The following is a 12,736-nucleotide window of genomic DNA, read 5'->3' as shown; positions in this document are numbered from 1 at the left end:
GTACTCAACATTTATTCGTAATATTTGATTGAGGCGTTTAGAACCTTTGGCGACCACCACAGTTTAAATGACTATAACAATTACGATATGACAAATGAGCGTTACAGACGAACCTTCACCTATTCTGACCCAGTCAATTGATAACCTGAGCGCGCACAGAAATGGTCTTCACCACGCTGTTATGAAAATGATTTTGTGGGATTTTTGTCCGTTTAAGTTTGCCATCCAATGACAAATCTTGTAAGGAATCAGAGGCTGATATGATTATCATAATTTCTTTTAGAAGAGGGGAGAAAGATACCAGAGGGACAGTCAATTTCATAGATCGAAAATAAACTGACAATGTCATGGCTAAAAAATACAAACAGACAAATAATAGTACACATGACACAACATAAAAAACTAAAGACAAAGCAATAGGATCCCCACCAAAAACTGGGGTTATCTCAGGTTTTCCGGAAGGGTTATCAGATTCTGCTCCACATATGGCACCCGTCGAGTTGCTCATGATATTACAAACCCGGTATATAGTCTAATTCGGTAGGTCATAGAACATGTGTATATGTAGAAAATATATTTCAAGCGGAATGGCACATCCTAATTTTTACGGTGAAGGTGTGTGCCGAGCCTGGAAATATAGAAACGATTGAAGGGGGAAAAACGTAAACAAAACCAAAAAATACACAAAAAGAGAAACCTCTGTTCGATATAGATGCTGCTCAAAACAAAACACTCGAAAACGCGAGGAAAGAGAAGATTACATTCAGAAGGTATATATTGATTTGCGGCAAAGTTAGAGAAGTATTCAGAAATAAAGTTTCACTGGCATGAAACTAAAAATAACAACGAGAGATCCGTAGATGACCTGTTGCAATGCCAAAGTTCTGTCTATATCCAATATACCATCGTATTCAGGGACATTCCACAATTCCCTGGACTTCATTCCGAACGGCCTCTATTACAGGACATACCACTTTTCAATTACTTATTCTCGTCCCAAACATTCACGATCTATATGATACTGGACGTTACTCAACCAAATATCAATCAATCGACATATTCAGCTTTGTGATGGCTCCCGATTTTACAACCATGATACTTGATGCATAATGTGTCAAACAGAGATAACATAGTTTCATGGTTAATATATAAATTTGTGTGAATTAACATTGATACAGTTAATGTTAATTACTACAGTTTCATACCACAACAAATACTGTATTGATACATGTATCAGTTATATTTGTATCCATATAACAAACAAAAAATGAAAAGGAATAATTTTGCACTACCTTTTGAATACTATAACTTTTTTTTACATATTTAAACATATTAAGACTAATTAAGTAGATGTTGATATTATAAATATCCACTTGACATGCTTGAAATTCTATCAGATTACTTATGGAGCAGTCGTGAGTCTTTGAAGCATGCTCACAAAGGTTCTTTTGGTGAAATCATCTTCATATTGGTCAAAATTGTTCTTTGCTTCGACGAGCTTTGGAGGAGATATAATCTAAGAATTAATAAAAATCAGCACAGAAGTTTACTTCCTAGCTCATCTAGCCCCAAGCATCATGTCAAGCATTGTCATTCCTAAAAACCAATAAATGTATTCTAATCTGAGGGAAAATTTGACATTTTAACAAAAACAAATTCTTATGATACTGTCGATCCACCACAAAGTAATATAAATATAACCATACAAATAGTAAGCAAATACATATAAAAAAGATGTGGTATGATTGCCAATAAGACAGTTCTCCACAAGAGACCAAATCGACACAGAAATTAACAACTACAGGTCACCGTATGGCTATCAACAATAAGCAAAGCCAATACCGCGTAATCAGCTATAACAGGCCCCGAAATGACAATGTAAAACAATTCAAACGAGAAAACTAATGGCCTTATTTATGTTAAAAAAAAATAAACGAAAAACTAATATGCAACACATAAACAAACGACAACCACTGAATTACAGGCTCCTTATATCATGTTCTCAAATCTAGATATCATCTCCCATTTAGAAAAAAACATGTGAAAAAATGAATCTATTATATGTTGATCTCCTAGCTACAAAATGTATCCAAAATCAAAGATTTAGAACATATTCTATCATAATCATTTGGTAACTAATGCAATTACTGTCTCCTCCATGCCCGTCTTTAACATAAAAAAAAAATAACACTCGTAATGCTCAAATTGGTTGTCATCGTGCAACACAGTTAATAACACCATATAGGAAAACATAGAACTCCTTTTGTCATAAGACACCGTCAAACATCCAAACATACTATCCACACTCATCTGTGTCCACACTTGTTTCATGGTTAAAATAATTATCACACAATGTACTTAAATAACACTTTTTACCACTGGACGTTAGGCAACCAACAATCAATCAAGCACACCATTGTATATAAAAAGTATTTACATTTATCACATAATTCATTCATTTTCCATTATTACAATTGTTAACAATTGTATAATCATAAATGTTACTTCCATGGTATAATATTGATTATTATGAAGGAAATTTTGCTTAGCATTAAATCTGTCTTTCGACTAAGATAAGAGAGTGTTAGTGTTGACCACCAATTAGTTAATATTTTGGGTTTGCTTATAATGTAATAACTACTTGGTGGGTTTTTTAAGACAAAAAGTAAACAAAATAGTTGTGTGTCAGTTTGAGCAACAGCTGTTTTGGTCGATTCTTCATTTTTAAAACTAAAATGTTGCCTTTGGTTTTGTTGAACAGTTTAGGCTTCAAAGTAAAAAAAAAAACATGTCCGATATCCAATTTAACAAGACGGTGCTGTCAAAATGTAAAATCACAAAAATACCGAACGCCGAGGAAAATTCAAAACGGAAAGTCCCTAATCAAATGGCAATCAAAAGCTCAAACGAATGGATACCAACTGTCATATTACTGATTTAGTACAGGCATTTTCTTGTGAAGACAATGGTGGATTAAACCTGGTTTTATAGCTATGTAGACCTCTCACTTGCATGACAGTCGTATAAAGTTCTATTATATCGACAACGATGTCTGAACAAAACAAACCGACATAATAGGTAAAATAATGTCAGTCAACATTGTGTTATAATCTTAATCACTATAAAAATAAAGAAATATGTAACAAAGAAACACAAAAAGGCATATTGACAAAGCACATTAATTTATTAAAACTAAGACAAGAATGCAAGAATTTACAATAGCTCAATAACACAATGGCTGGATGTATAAGTACAGAGCCACGTCATATGTAACAAAGAAACACAAAAAGGCATATACACAAATAATAGTTAACTTAAATAATAAAAAACTGAAATTTAACTTCATAAGCTGGTTCTGTCTTGTTGTACTATGGTCTGCACACTTAATGTAATGTTGCATTATAAATATTATAACTGAGAGATTAGACTTTTAAAAAATAAAATATTGGATTGATTCTGGTTTACGCGTGCGATAGTTTTCAAATTAAAAAGTGTTTGAATGTCTGAAAGTTCACTTTATCCTATCATATCTTCCTACTGTAACCCGGCAATTGGGACATGTATGCACTACATCTTTACATGAATTAAGGCAAAACGGAATCAAGCAGCAAAACATCGACAAACTGAAACAGAAAGAAGTTACACGTTACAAAAAACAGTTTCTTTTACAAAAAACAGTTTCTTTTACAAAACTTATACTGTTATACACTTAATAGAATAGTACATCGTTTAGATATGTTCAGGAACAAGACATTAATGTCCCTAGAGTATCAGCGTCGACCATTACAAAATCCTTAAGTCAAAATTTGAATTTATCATAATCAATTATCATTATTGCCGTTTTGTTTTAATCTATGTTCCGTAGTGATCCATGCTAAAAGCTTACCTATACAGTTATTAAAGAGGATCCAAAATAATGTAAAATAATATTTTCGAGGGCCATAAGGTGTACCAAAGCTTCTTAAATCCGGTTTGTTCGAAGTCTGTTGAATAGTTTTCTCTTTGACAATCTTACCAAATTTCCTAATTGTATATAACGAGTGCGTACAGTTACACACTTACACTTTGCATCGAACCGCTTGAGAAACAAATAGGCCAAGATTGAAAGAAAAAAACAAAATAAAAGCTAAGACAATAACTAATAAATCTTAGTTACATACCCAACAAATACCAGGAAAATACAGGCAACCCAGGCAAATGTTCCATTCTCATAATGAGTATTAGTTAAAATATCAGCTCTACAAGATGTACACGTCATTCGAACTGGAGTTTCGCCAAAGATTAGGGTCTGATATAAAACATTTGGCTGATTATGTATGATAACTGATGACTGAGTGGCTATGTTATATGCTGAAACAAATATGGTACATACATCAATATCAAGACTTAAGAGCAATTTAATAGAAAAACCTTTGGAATTTAACACCCTAGACCCTTTAAATAAACCATGAAATCAGTGCAGATATAGAAGGTATAATACGCATTATTTTGATACTAAAAAGTAGTATACATAGTTTAAATTTAATCCCGCAGACATTCACAATACATAAAATTTTCAGAAATAAGAATTGGTAGTTTTAAATTTTCTCTTGAATATTTTGAATTGTGCCTTGAACTCCTACGATAATGACAAAAACATGCCGTAGACTACCTAAATTTGAGATCATGATATTAATGGTTAGGTGTGTGCAACAGCATCAATTACACAAAAAAGTTGATTGTAAAGATATTTCTTATTGAAAGATTTTGATGCAAGTAAAATTCAATTTTTGGTAAGCCCGTTGCTGAAATTTATTTGTAGTGACTTTTTACTCTTTAGCCCATTGCTAATGACAAATTGTTCAGGCGAAGCAAGTGCATTGTATAGTACAAACTAGTTTTCCAACCTATTCTAGTGTTTGACATTCCGTTGTCTGACAAAGGTTACCTACAAGTAGAATGAAATTCAAAACAGTGTGGCTGTGGCCATTGATTGACACATTAAATTCATACATTGACTGGGACAATTTAGGTGAACGTTTGTATGTAACGACCACTGCTCACTATGTACTTTTTAAAGACACTTAAACTATGGGGTCACCAAATGTTCTCAACACCTTAATAAAGTAATTAGAAAAATTAATCAGAAATAACACGATGTTTTGATTTATATCAATTATATAAGTCAAAACATAAAGGTTATTCCTGATTAATTTTTCGAATTATTTTATAATTAAAGGCGTTAAGAAACCTTTGGTGACCCCACAGTTTAAATGTCTATCGTACAAAAATGTAGGTACGTCGTGAACAGTGGTCGTTACAGACAAACGTTCACGTAAATTATCCCAGTCAATGGATGAATTTAATGTGTCAATCAATGGCCACAGCCACACTGTTTTGAATTTCATTCTATTACACATTCCAAACTAAAAGACAAATTGAAAGCGTTGGTATTGCTTTGTTTCATTAAAAACAATGGCCAACGTAGATACAAGTATCTTGTCTTAGGGAGGGATATATCCTACTTTGTAAAGAATCACTCTGATTTAAACAAAAAAGTGTCTGAAACTGACATTGTCAAGATGATTGATTTCTTGATTGAAAACATGTTTGATACGTTTGGAGGATGTGTTTTTGAACAGACTGTAGGCATTCCATTGGGAATCAATTGTAACCTTCTTCTTGCCAACTTGTTCCTTATTACTATGAGACTGACATCATACAGGAACTTCTTATGAAGAAAGATAAGAAGTTAGCAATATCCTTTAACTTTACTTTCCGCGATACAGATGATGTTCTCTCACTAAATAATTCAAGATTGGGTGACTATGTTGAACGCATCTATCCCATCGAACTAGATATAAAGGATATAACAGATATAACTAAGTCAGCCTCATATCTTGACTTTCATTTAGATATTGACAATGATGGTCGGTTGAAAACAAAACTTAACGACAAAAAAAGATGATTTCAGCTTCCCAGTTGTGAACCTTTCTTTGTAGCAACAGTCCAGCAACGCCTGCACACGGAGTATATATCTCCCAATTGATACGATATTCCCAGGCTTGTATTTCCTATCACCGTCCCCTTGATAGAGGGTTGCTGTTCATAAGGAAGCTATAAAGCTAAGAGTTTCAAAATTTAAGGACGCCATCACGAGTTGGTTGACCGTTATGGAATACTACATTCACTGGCATTGGTAATAATATGTTTTAACACTTCACCTGCTTCACATCACCTACATTTACTAGCAATGGTTTATAATTCTTCACTACTAGAAGATGCCTGCGAAATTGCGGTACCATTGGGCAAGTGTTGAAACAAAGAGTTTCAAATATCGCAAGCAGTACGTCGACTGAGCATGATGCACGAAAGCGTATATGACACATATCGATAATGTTCTCTGAATTTGGATATTTTCAAAAATTTTGGCGTTTTCTGTGGAAAAAAGATTGTTTCAAAGACAAATTTATGAAGTACAAAACCCTACATTTATACATCATATCGCAAATATTTCCGACTTTGTATTGTTTCAGAGGAGTTGTGGCTCAATGAAATTGGTCTGAGGCTCTCTTCCTTTAGTAGTATAGAGAGTTGATCCGTGTGAAAAGATAAATTCCAATCAACTGCAACGTGGGAAACATTATGGGCAATTGGTATACTTGGGCCAAGGTTTTCCATAATGACAGTAAAAGAAAAACTTGCATGTTCATAAATTCGTATAAAAGAATTGATTAGACAACGAGATTTTTGTAACGCCTAGTCAAATCTTACCTTGGTAAAAATCTAAGTCACTGGCAATACCCCGAGAAAAACTGATATCAAAACCAAAATGATAACCCCAAATAAAACTGTATATTATGGTGTTCCTAGCACAAGACCCTCACGAAATCAGAGGCGGATTTAGAGGGGGCCAGGGGCCCCGGGCCCCTCTTTTCTTGGAAAAAAATGGTTTATTATATAGGGAATCACTGAAGCATGACCGGAGCGCGGCCTCTTTTAGGCAGTCAGTGGGCCCCACTTATGAAAACCTTCGATAGGAAAACTGACATTCCTAGTCAATTTAGATTGGAGTCGAGTGCACCTTGTGTTGTATTGAACAACCTAGATATATTTAAACTTTATTTGTCATAATTTTTTTCCCGGGTTTTTCATCATCACTTTGAGATACTATGCCTTATGATCGTTTACGAGAATTGAACTTTGATAAACTACCTAGAGGTATAGGGGGAGGGTTGATATCTCATAAACATGTTTAACCCCGCCGCAATTTTGCGCCTGTCCCAAGTCAGGAGCCTCTGGCCTTTGTTAGTCTTGTGTGATTTTTAATTTTAGTTTCTTGTGTATAATTCGGAGTTTAGTATGACGTCCATTATCACTGAACTAGTATACATATTTTTAAGGGGCCAGCTAAACGACGCCTCCGTGTGCGGGAGTTTCTCGGTACATTGAAGACCCATTGGTTGCCTTCTGCTGTTGTCTGCTCTATGGTCGGGTTGTTGTCAATTTGACACATTTCCTTTCTCAATTTTACCTTAATGTATGCCATTTTAGAAAAGTCAGAGAGCTTTGGTTCTTGGGAATTTATTTCGCACAATTTTGGTTCCATCTTTTATTCAGACAAACGTTTTACCCTCCCTTGGACGTCATTTGTTTTGTCAATTGTTTGCGAAAACAGGCATTATGTTGTTTGTAAACTCAGAGTACACAAATCTGTGATGGTGTGGATTTTAGTAAAAGATTGAGAGATTTTTGCAAATGACCCTAGTGTGAAATGAATACAGATGATGTTGGTCCTATCTCTTTCTCTGTGCTAGATATTAGCGATCAAAATATCGTACTTCCTTTGTATAAAAAAAAAGAAATCATCACATAAAATAAATTTAAAGAATTAAATAATACAAACAACGGTCATGCTTTAAAAAATTAAATATTATAAACCTATGTTATGTTTGCCATAAAATTTCACAAAGTGAATAATGTGAACTGAACTGATCAAAAAGTAAAACACGGAATTAAGATATAAATTTAAAATCAATAATTGACCCGATCATGGTCATTTTGTGGCAAGATAGGTCGGACTTTTATACCGGCATATATGACTAACATATAGTGTGAACATATATTTACTTTTTCATTTACTGATTATGCAAGGTAAAGTATATAAATTGTCTGACAATAAATATTCTAAATATAATACAAATGTTTATGATAGCCTTAATGACTACAGGACTTTTTGTGTACCATTGCCGAATAAATACAGATTTAAAAATATCAATTAACAAAATAGATAGTAAAATAAATGTCCTTACCGGGTGGTGGTCCTTGTGGTGCGCCTGTGTTTGGATCATTGTATGTAAATGGTTGTGGAACTTCAGTCGATTTTGGATCATTCATATTGTTTCTGGTAATATATATGTCGTGAAATGCTTCTACCGACAAACATGTTTTAAAGGGATAAAAAGGTAATAGAATATATAATTGTATCGAATTTGTCATGCATGAAAGTCGTTTTGTAATTACTTTTTATTTCAGTAATATTACGAAATCTAGCATTTCAAATGACCGTTTGTTAGGTCAACAAATATGTTTTGTACATAAGCACGGCCGACACTCGGCTAACCGATTAACAGACCAACCGCCGATATAGCCGCATACTCAATATAGATTAACCGACCAAACTCTCGGTTAGCCGAGTGTCGGCCGTGCTTATGTACAAAACATATTTGTTGAGGGATAGACTCAAGATTAGTGGCTAGAATATATGGAAACAACACAATCATGAACAAGTTTAGACAATGGAATCTGAAAATTGATAGAAATGGTTTCAAAAAGTGTAATATCAAAGTAATATTAATTTTATCAAATAATGGTCGCATATATCATGTGGATTCTGTTTCATTGCTATGAATGGCACCAATTTGTCATTTACATAGGTAACAAGTATATAAATCAGAGATAAACTTCGTAATGTTACAAAACATCAGTAAGTAAAATTGGTTTTTTTTCTTCTAAATTTCAGTATTAGTTGTAAATTCCGCTCCACAATCATTCTTCTCACATTTACTAATGTCAATTTCTTGATTAGAACCACGTCTTACCAACGATTAGAAAACAACGGTCATTCCGTACTTGATACATTTAGGCGGCAGAAAATCAGAATGATGACTTGGTACAAAAGACAATACATACCGGAAATAAAGTCCTCATAGATACCAGGATTGAAATTTTATATTTACTCCTTATATTTATGCCAGACACGCGTTTCGTCTACGAAAAAGTCATCAGTGACGAAATTTTTTTTTAAAATGCCAAATAAAATACGAAGTTGAAAAGCATTGAGGAAACACAACTAATACCGGCGTCACACATCAGCGTATAACACTGGCGTGTTCAAAATCATTTACGCTGCCAATACGCTAGTAATTTTGGATGCATTTAACCTGTCAATCATATTTGTAACGTGTGCAAACCGAGCTTTAAACGTGTATTGGGCGTATACTAGAAACGTATGTTGGCGTATGTTGTATGCTTTTATGCTGCATACAAATTTCCTGGGATTGTAGCGTTCTTCAAGCGTATTTACCTTCCTTCATTGGCTAGAGGAATAGGAGGAGGGTTGATATCTCATAAACATGTTTATCCCCACCGCAATTTTGCGCCTGTCCCAAGTCAGGAGCCTATGGCCTTTGTTAGTCTTGTGTGATCTAGTATACATATTTTTTAAGGGGCCAGCTGAAGGACGCCTACGGGTGCGGGAGTTTCTCTCTACATTGAAAACCCATTGGTGGCCTTTGTCTGCTCTATGGTTGGGTTGTTGTCGCTTTGACACATTCCCCATTTCCTTTCTCAATTTTACCTTTGTATTTCGACGTACTACAAATTTATTCAACGCGCTTTGAACGATTGCTAAGCGTTCCTTTGGCGTGCAACTAACGTATACCGACTTTGTCAATTTTATTTTAATTCGAGCGGCCAATCAGTCCATATAACGCTATATTGAAGTGACACACCCTTCAATGAAATGCAAAGAAATAAAATTAAAATAAAAGTTCTCTTTCTATAAGGATACTGTTGCACCGTATTGTAATTTTTTCGTCACAAGTACATCTCATTTTTTCAATGTGAAAATATAAACTAAAGGTAGTAAGACTATTGTCGTGGCTAAATAACTCTTAACTGACACGATTTAAATTGTCCAACCCATTAACAGACTGTATTCCCCTAATATTCATTAAAATGTGGTATTACTCAACTTATATAACAATTATGAAATATTTTAACTATGACAATTATTTTTTTAGAACCAAAGTACTATTTTGTGTCCTTTAAATCATATATAAAAATGTTTTTTAGCCTTTTATCCAAAATATTGCTATGCGTACAAGCATAAAAACCACATACTTGCGAGACGCCTTTTCGTTTTACTTAAAACTGGGCAGGCTATGCATTTTTTTTACTGGTGGAAAATGTTCTATGATAGATATCATTTTGTCAGACACTTTTCTTTTTTTGATTTGGTTCTTATAATATGCCAAAAATCTGTATATTTAACAGAGTTTAACATTAAATTGTGTGTTTTACTCTTAACAGACGTATAGCCAACCCGATTAACAGACCAACCGCCGATATAGCCGCATACTCAATATAGATTAACCGACCAAACTCTCGGTTAGCCGAGTGTCGGCCGTGATAAGGCTATGTATATTAACACAAGGTTCAAGGAGAGTAAATGTAAGTAGGTATATCTTGTCTCCATGAAGAATTATCTTGGAATTTCAATCGCATTGGACTGTGGAGGAATTGCAAGCTCTCGAATAGCATTTAAACTGTGAGATATAAACTCCACAGCTGTAACAATTTTGCTGCTTAGAAATGGAAAGTTCACAATTTAAAAGCTAGTTTTTAACGAACCATCATTGTAATTTCTAAATGTAAGTCAAGATAGGAAAAAGATTTATCTGGGTTTCCTTTACTTAAAGTTTCATACGGGATAGATGTGTTCAACATACAGTTATCAAATTTTAGATCATTATGTGAGAGTATAGTCAAATGTTTTATACCATTGTACACACGGAAAGAGACGTGTATTGTTATTGTGTACAACAAAAGATGTGGTATACGATTGCCAATGAGACAACTCTCCACAAGAGACCAAAATGACACAGAAATTAACAACTATAGGTCACCGTAACCATCGGCCTAACTATGACCAATAAATAACATTTTTCTCCAGGTAAAAAAAAATTAAAACCCGAATGTTTTACATTAATAGAATTTAGTAAATATTGCATGTAATTTGTTGTAACGGAATCCTTGATTAGATAATTTACCAGTAATACACATATTATGTTCATTTAAAATCAAAACACCCTACATAAATAGGCGTACCGAATGAGTGGGGATACATTGATTCTATCAAATTGTCTACAGTTAGACAGTAAGATGCCTCGGCTGAAAGAAAACCAATGCCTTCGTCAAATAGGGATGTTGCAAGCATATAGTTGACTAAAAACGCTGTTTTAAGAATTTGTTTGAATGAGAACCTCGTTTCTAGTTTTTATATAGATTAGAGCGTTGGTTTTTTCCGTTTGAATGGTTTTACACTAGTAATTTTTGGGAACCTTTATAGCTTGCTGTTCGGTGTGAGCCAAGGCTCCGTGTTGAAGGCCGTACCTTGACCTATAATTGTTTACTTTTATAAATTGTTACTTCGATGGAGAGTTGTCTCATACCACATCTTCCTATATCTACTTATCTTAGAACGAATGCGTTTTATAATGCCTAGCATCCAATGGAGACCGTAGTTTGCCGTTATAACTGAATTTCATTTGGCATCAACCCACATTTTGAACAATGTTCCATAGGCATATGTTCGTTCCCTTTTAGGTCCCTTTTAATCATGTAACACCGTCAACGTGTTTATGTACTTACATATTATTGACTTACAAATATTTGGCTATGTGCTTTCATGATGAAGGAAAATCCAGAGCTTTGGACACATAAAAGTGTTTTTTTTTCCCAAAAAAAAAGGTCATTGTCATCAATGCGGGCCTGTATCAACGCGAAAGAAAAATTATACGTTTTTATATATATGAACATGTTTGGACCCCGTGGCCATTTTCACCACTTACTCAGTGAGAATGAATCAGAGTCAACAGAAAGATATCGGTTGATTTTGTAACTTTGACAACTGAGACCTTTTTATAATTCATTATTGTAACATATACATATGGAAAACAGTATTGCAACACCGAATTGAAATTCAAATTAAAAATATAAACACTCTATATTGTTTTGTGATAAAATTTATTGAAATAGAACTAGTTAAACATTATTTATATCTCAACAAAGTATAATCAATAAATAAAATTGAGAATGGAAATGAGGAATGTCAAAGAGACAACAACCCGACTATAGAACAGAGAACAGCAGAAGGTCACCAAAAGGTCTTCAATGCAGCGAGAAATTCCCGCACCCGGAGGCGTCCTTCAACTGGCCCCTAAACAAATATATATACCAGTTCAGTGATAATGAACACCATACTAAACTCCAAAGTGTACACGAGAAACTAAAATTAAAAATAACACAAGACAAACAAAGGCTAGAGGCTCCTGACTTGGGACAGGCGCAAAAATGCGGCGGGGTTAGACATATTTATGAGATCTCAACCCTCCCCTATACTTCTAGCCAATGTAGAAAAGTAAACGCATAACAATACGCACATTAAAATTCAGTTCAAGAGAAGTCCGAGTCT

At 34.1% G+C, this 12,736-nt stretch overlaps 1 protein-coding gene across 1 annotated transcript; it reads right to left on the bottom strand.

Moving 5' to 3' along the window:
- Window positions 1-3,163: 3,163 nt before the first annotated feature.
- LOC139514928 (LITAF domain-containing protein-like) lies at window positions 3,164-8,437 on the bottom strand. Its single transcript, XM_071304511.1, has 3 exons — window positions 8,292-8,437; window positions 4,161-4,350; window positions 3,164-3,623 (listed from the first exon to the last, which is right to left on the bottom strand). The coding sequence occupies exons 1-3, from the start codon at window positions 8,374-8,376 to the stop codon at window positions 3,512-3,514; spliced, it is 387 nt and encodes a 128-aa protein (XP_071160612.1). The 5' UTR covers window positions 8,377-8,437; the 3' UTR covers window positions 3,164-3,511.
- Window positions 8,438-12,736: the final 4,299 nt, after the last annotated feature.

Source organism: Mytilus edulis, chromosome 3, assembly GCF_963676685.1.
Source record: "Mytilus edulis chromosome 3, xbMytEdul2.2, whole genome shotgun sequence".
Classification (NCBI taxonomy): Eukaryota; Metazoa; Mollusca; class Bivalvia; order Mytilida; family Mytilidae; genus Mytilus; species Mytilus edulis.
Note: the sequence above shows the minus strand (reverse complement) of the source record. Positions and strands in the feature narration are given on the sequence as shown.

Coding starts and splice junctions, on each gene's coding strand:
- LOC139514928 (XM_071304511.1), bottom strand. CDS start 8,376: ATGAATGATCCAAAATCGACTGAAGTTCCACAACCATTTACATACAAT. Junction 4,351..8,291: donor ACCACAAGGACCACCACCCG/GTAAGGACATTT, acceptor TATTTGTTTCAG/CATATAACATAGCCACTCAG. Junction 3,624..4,160: donor ATTTTCCTGGTATTTGTTGG/GTATGTAACTAA, acceptor TTTCTGTTTCAG/TTTGTCGATGTTTTGCTGCT.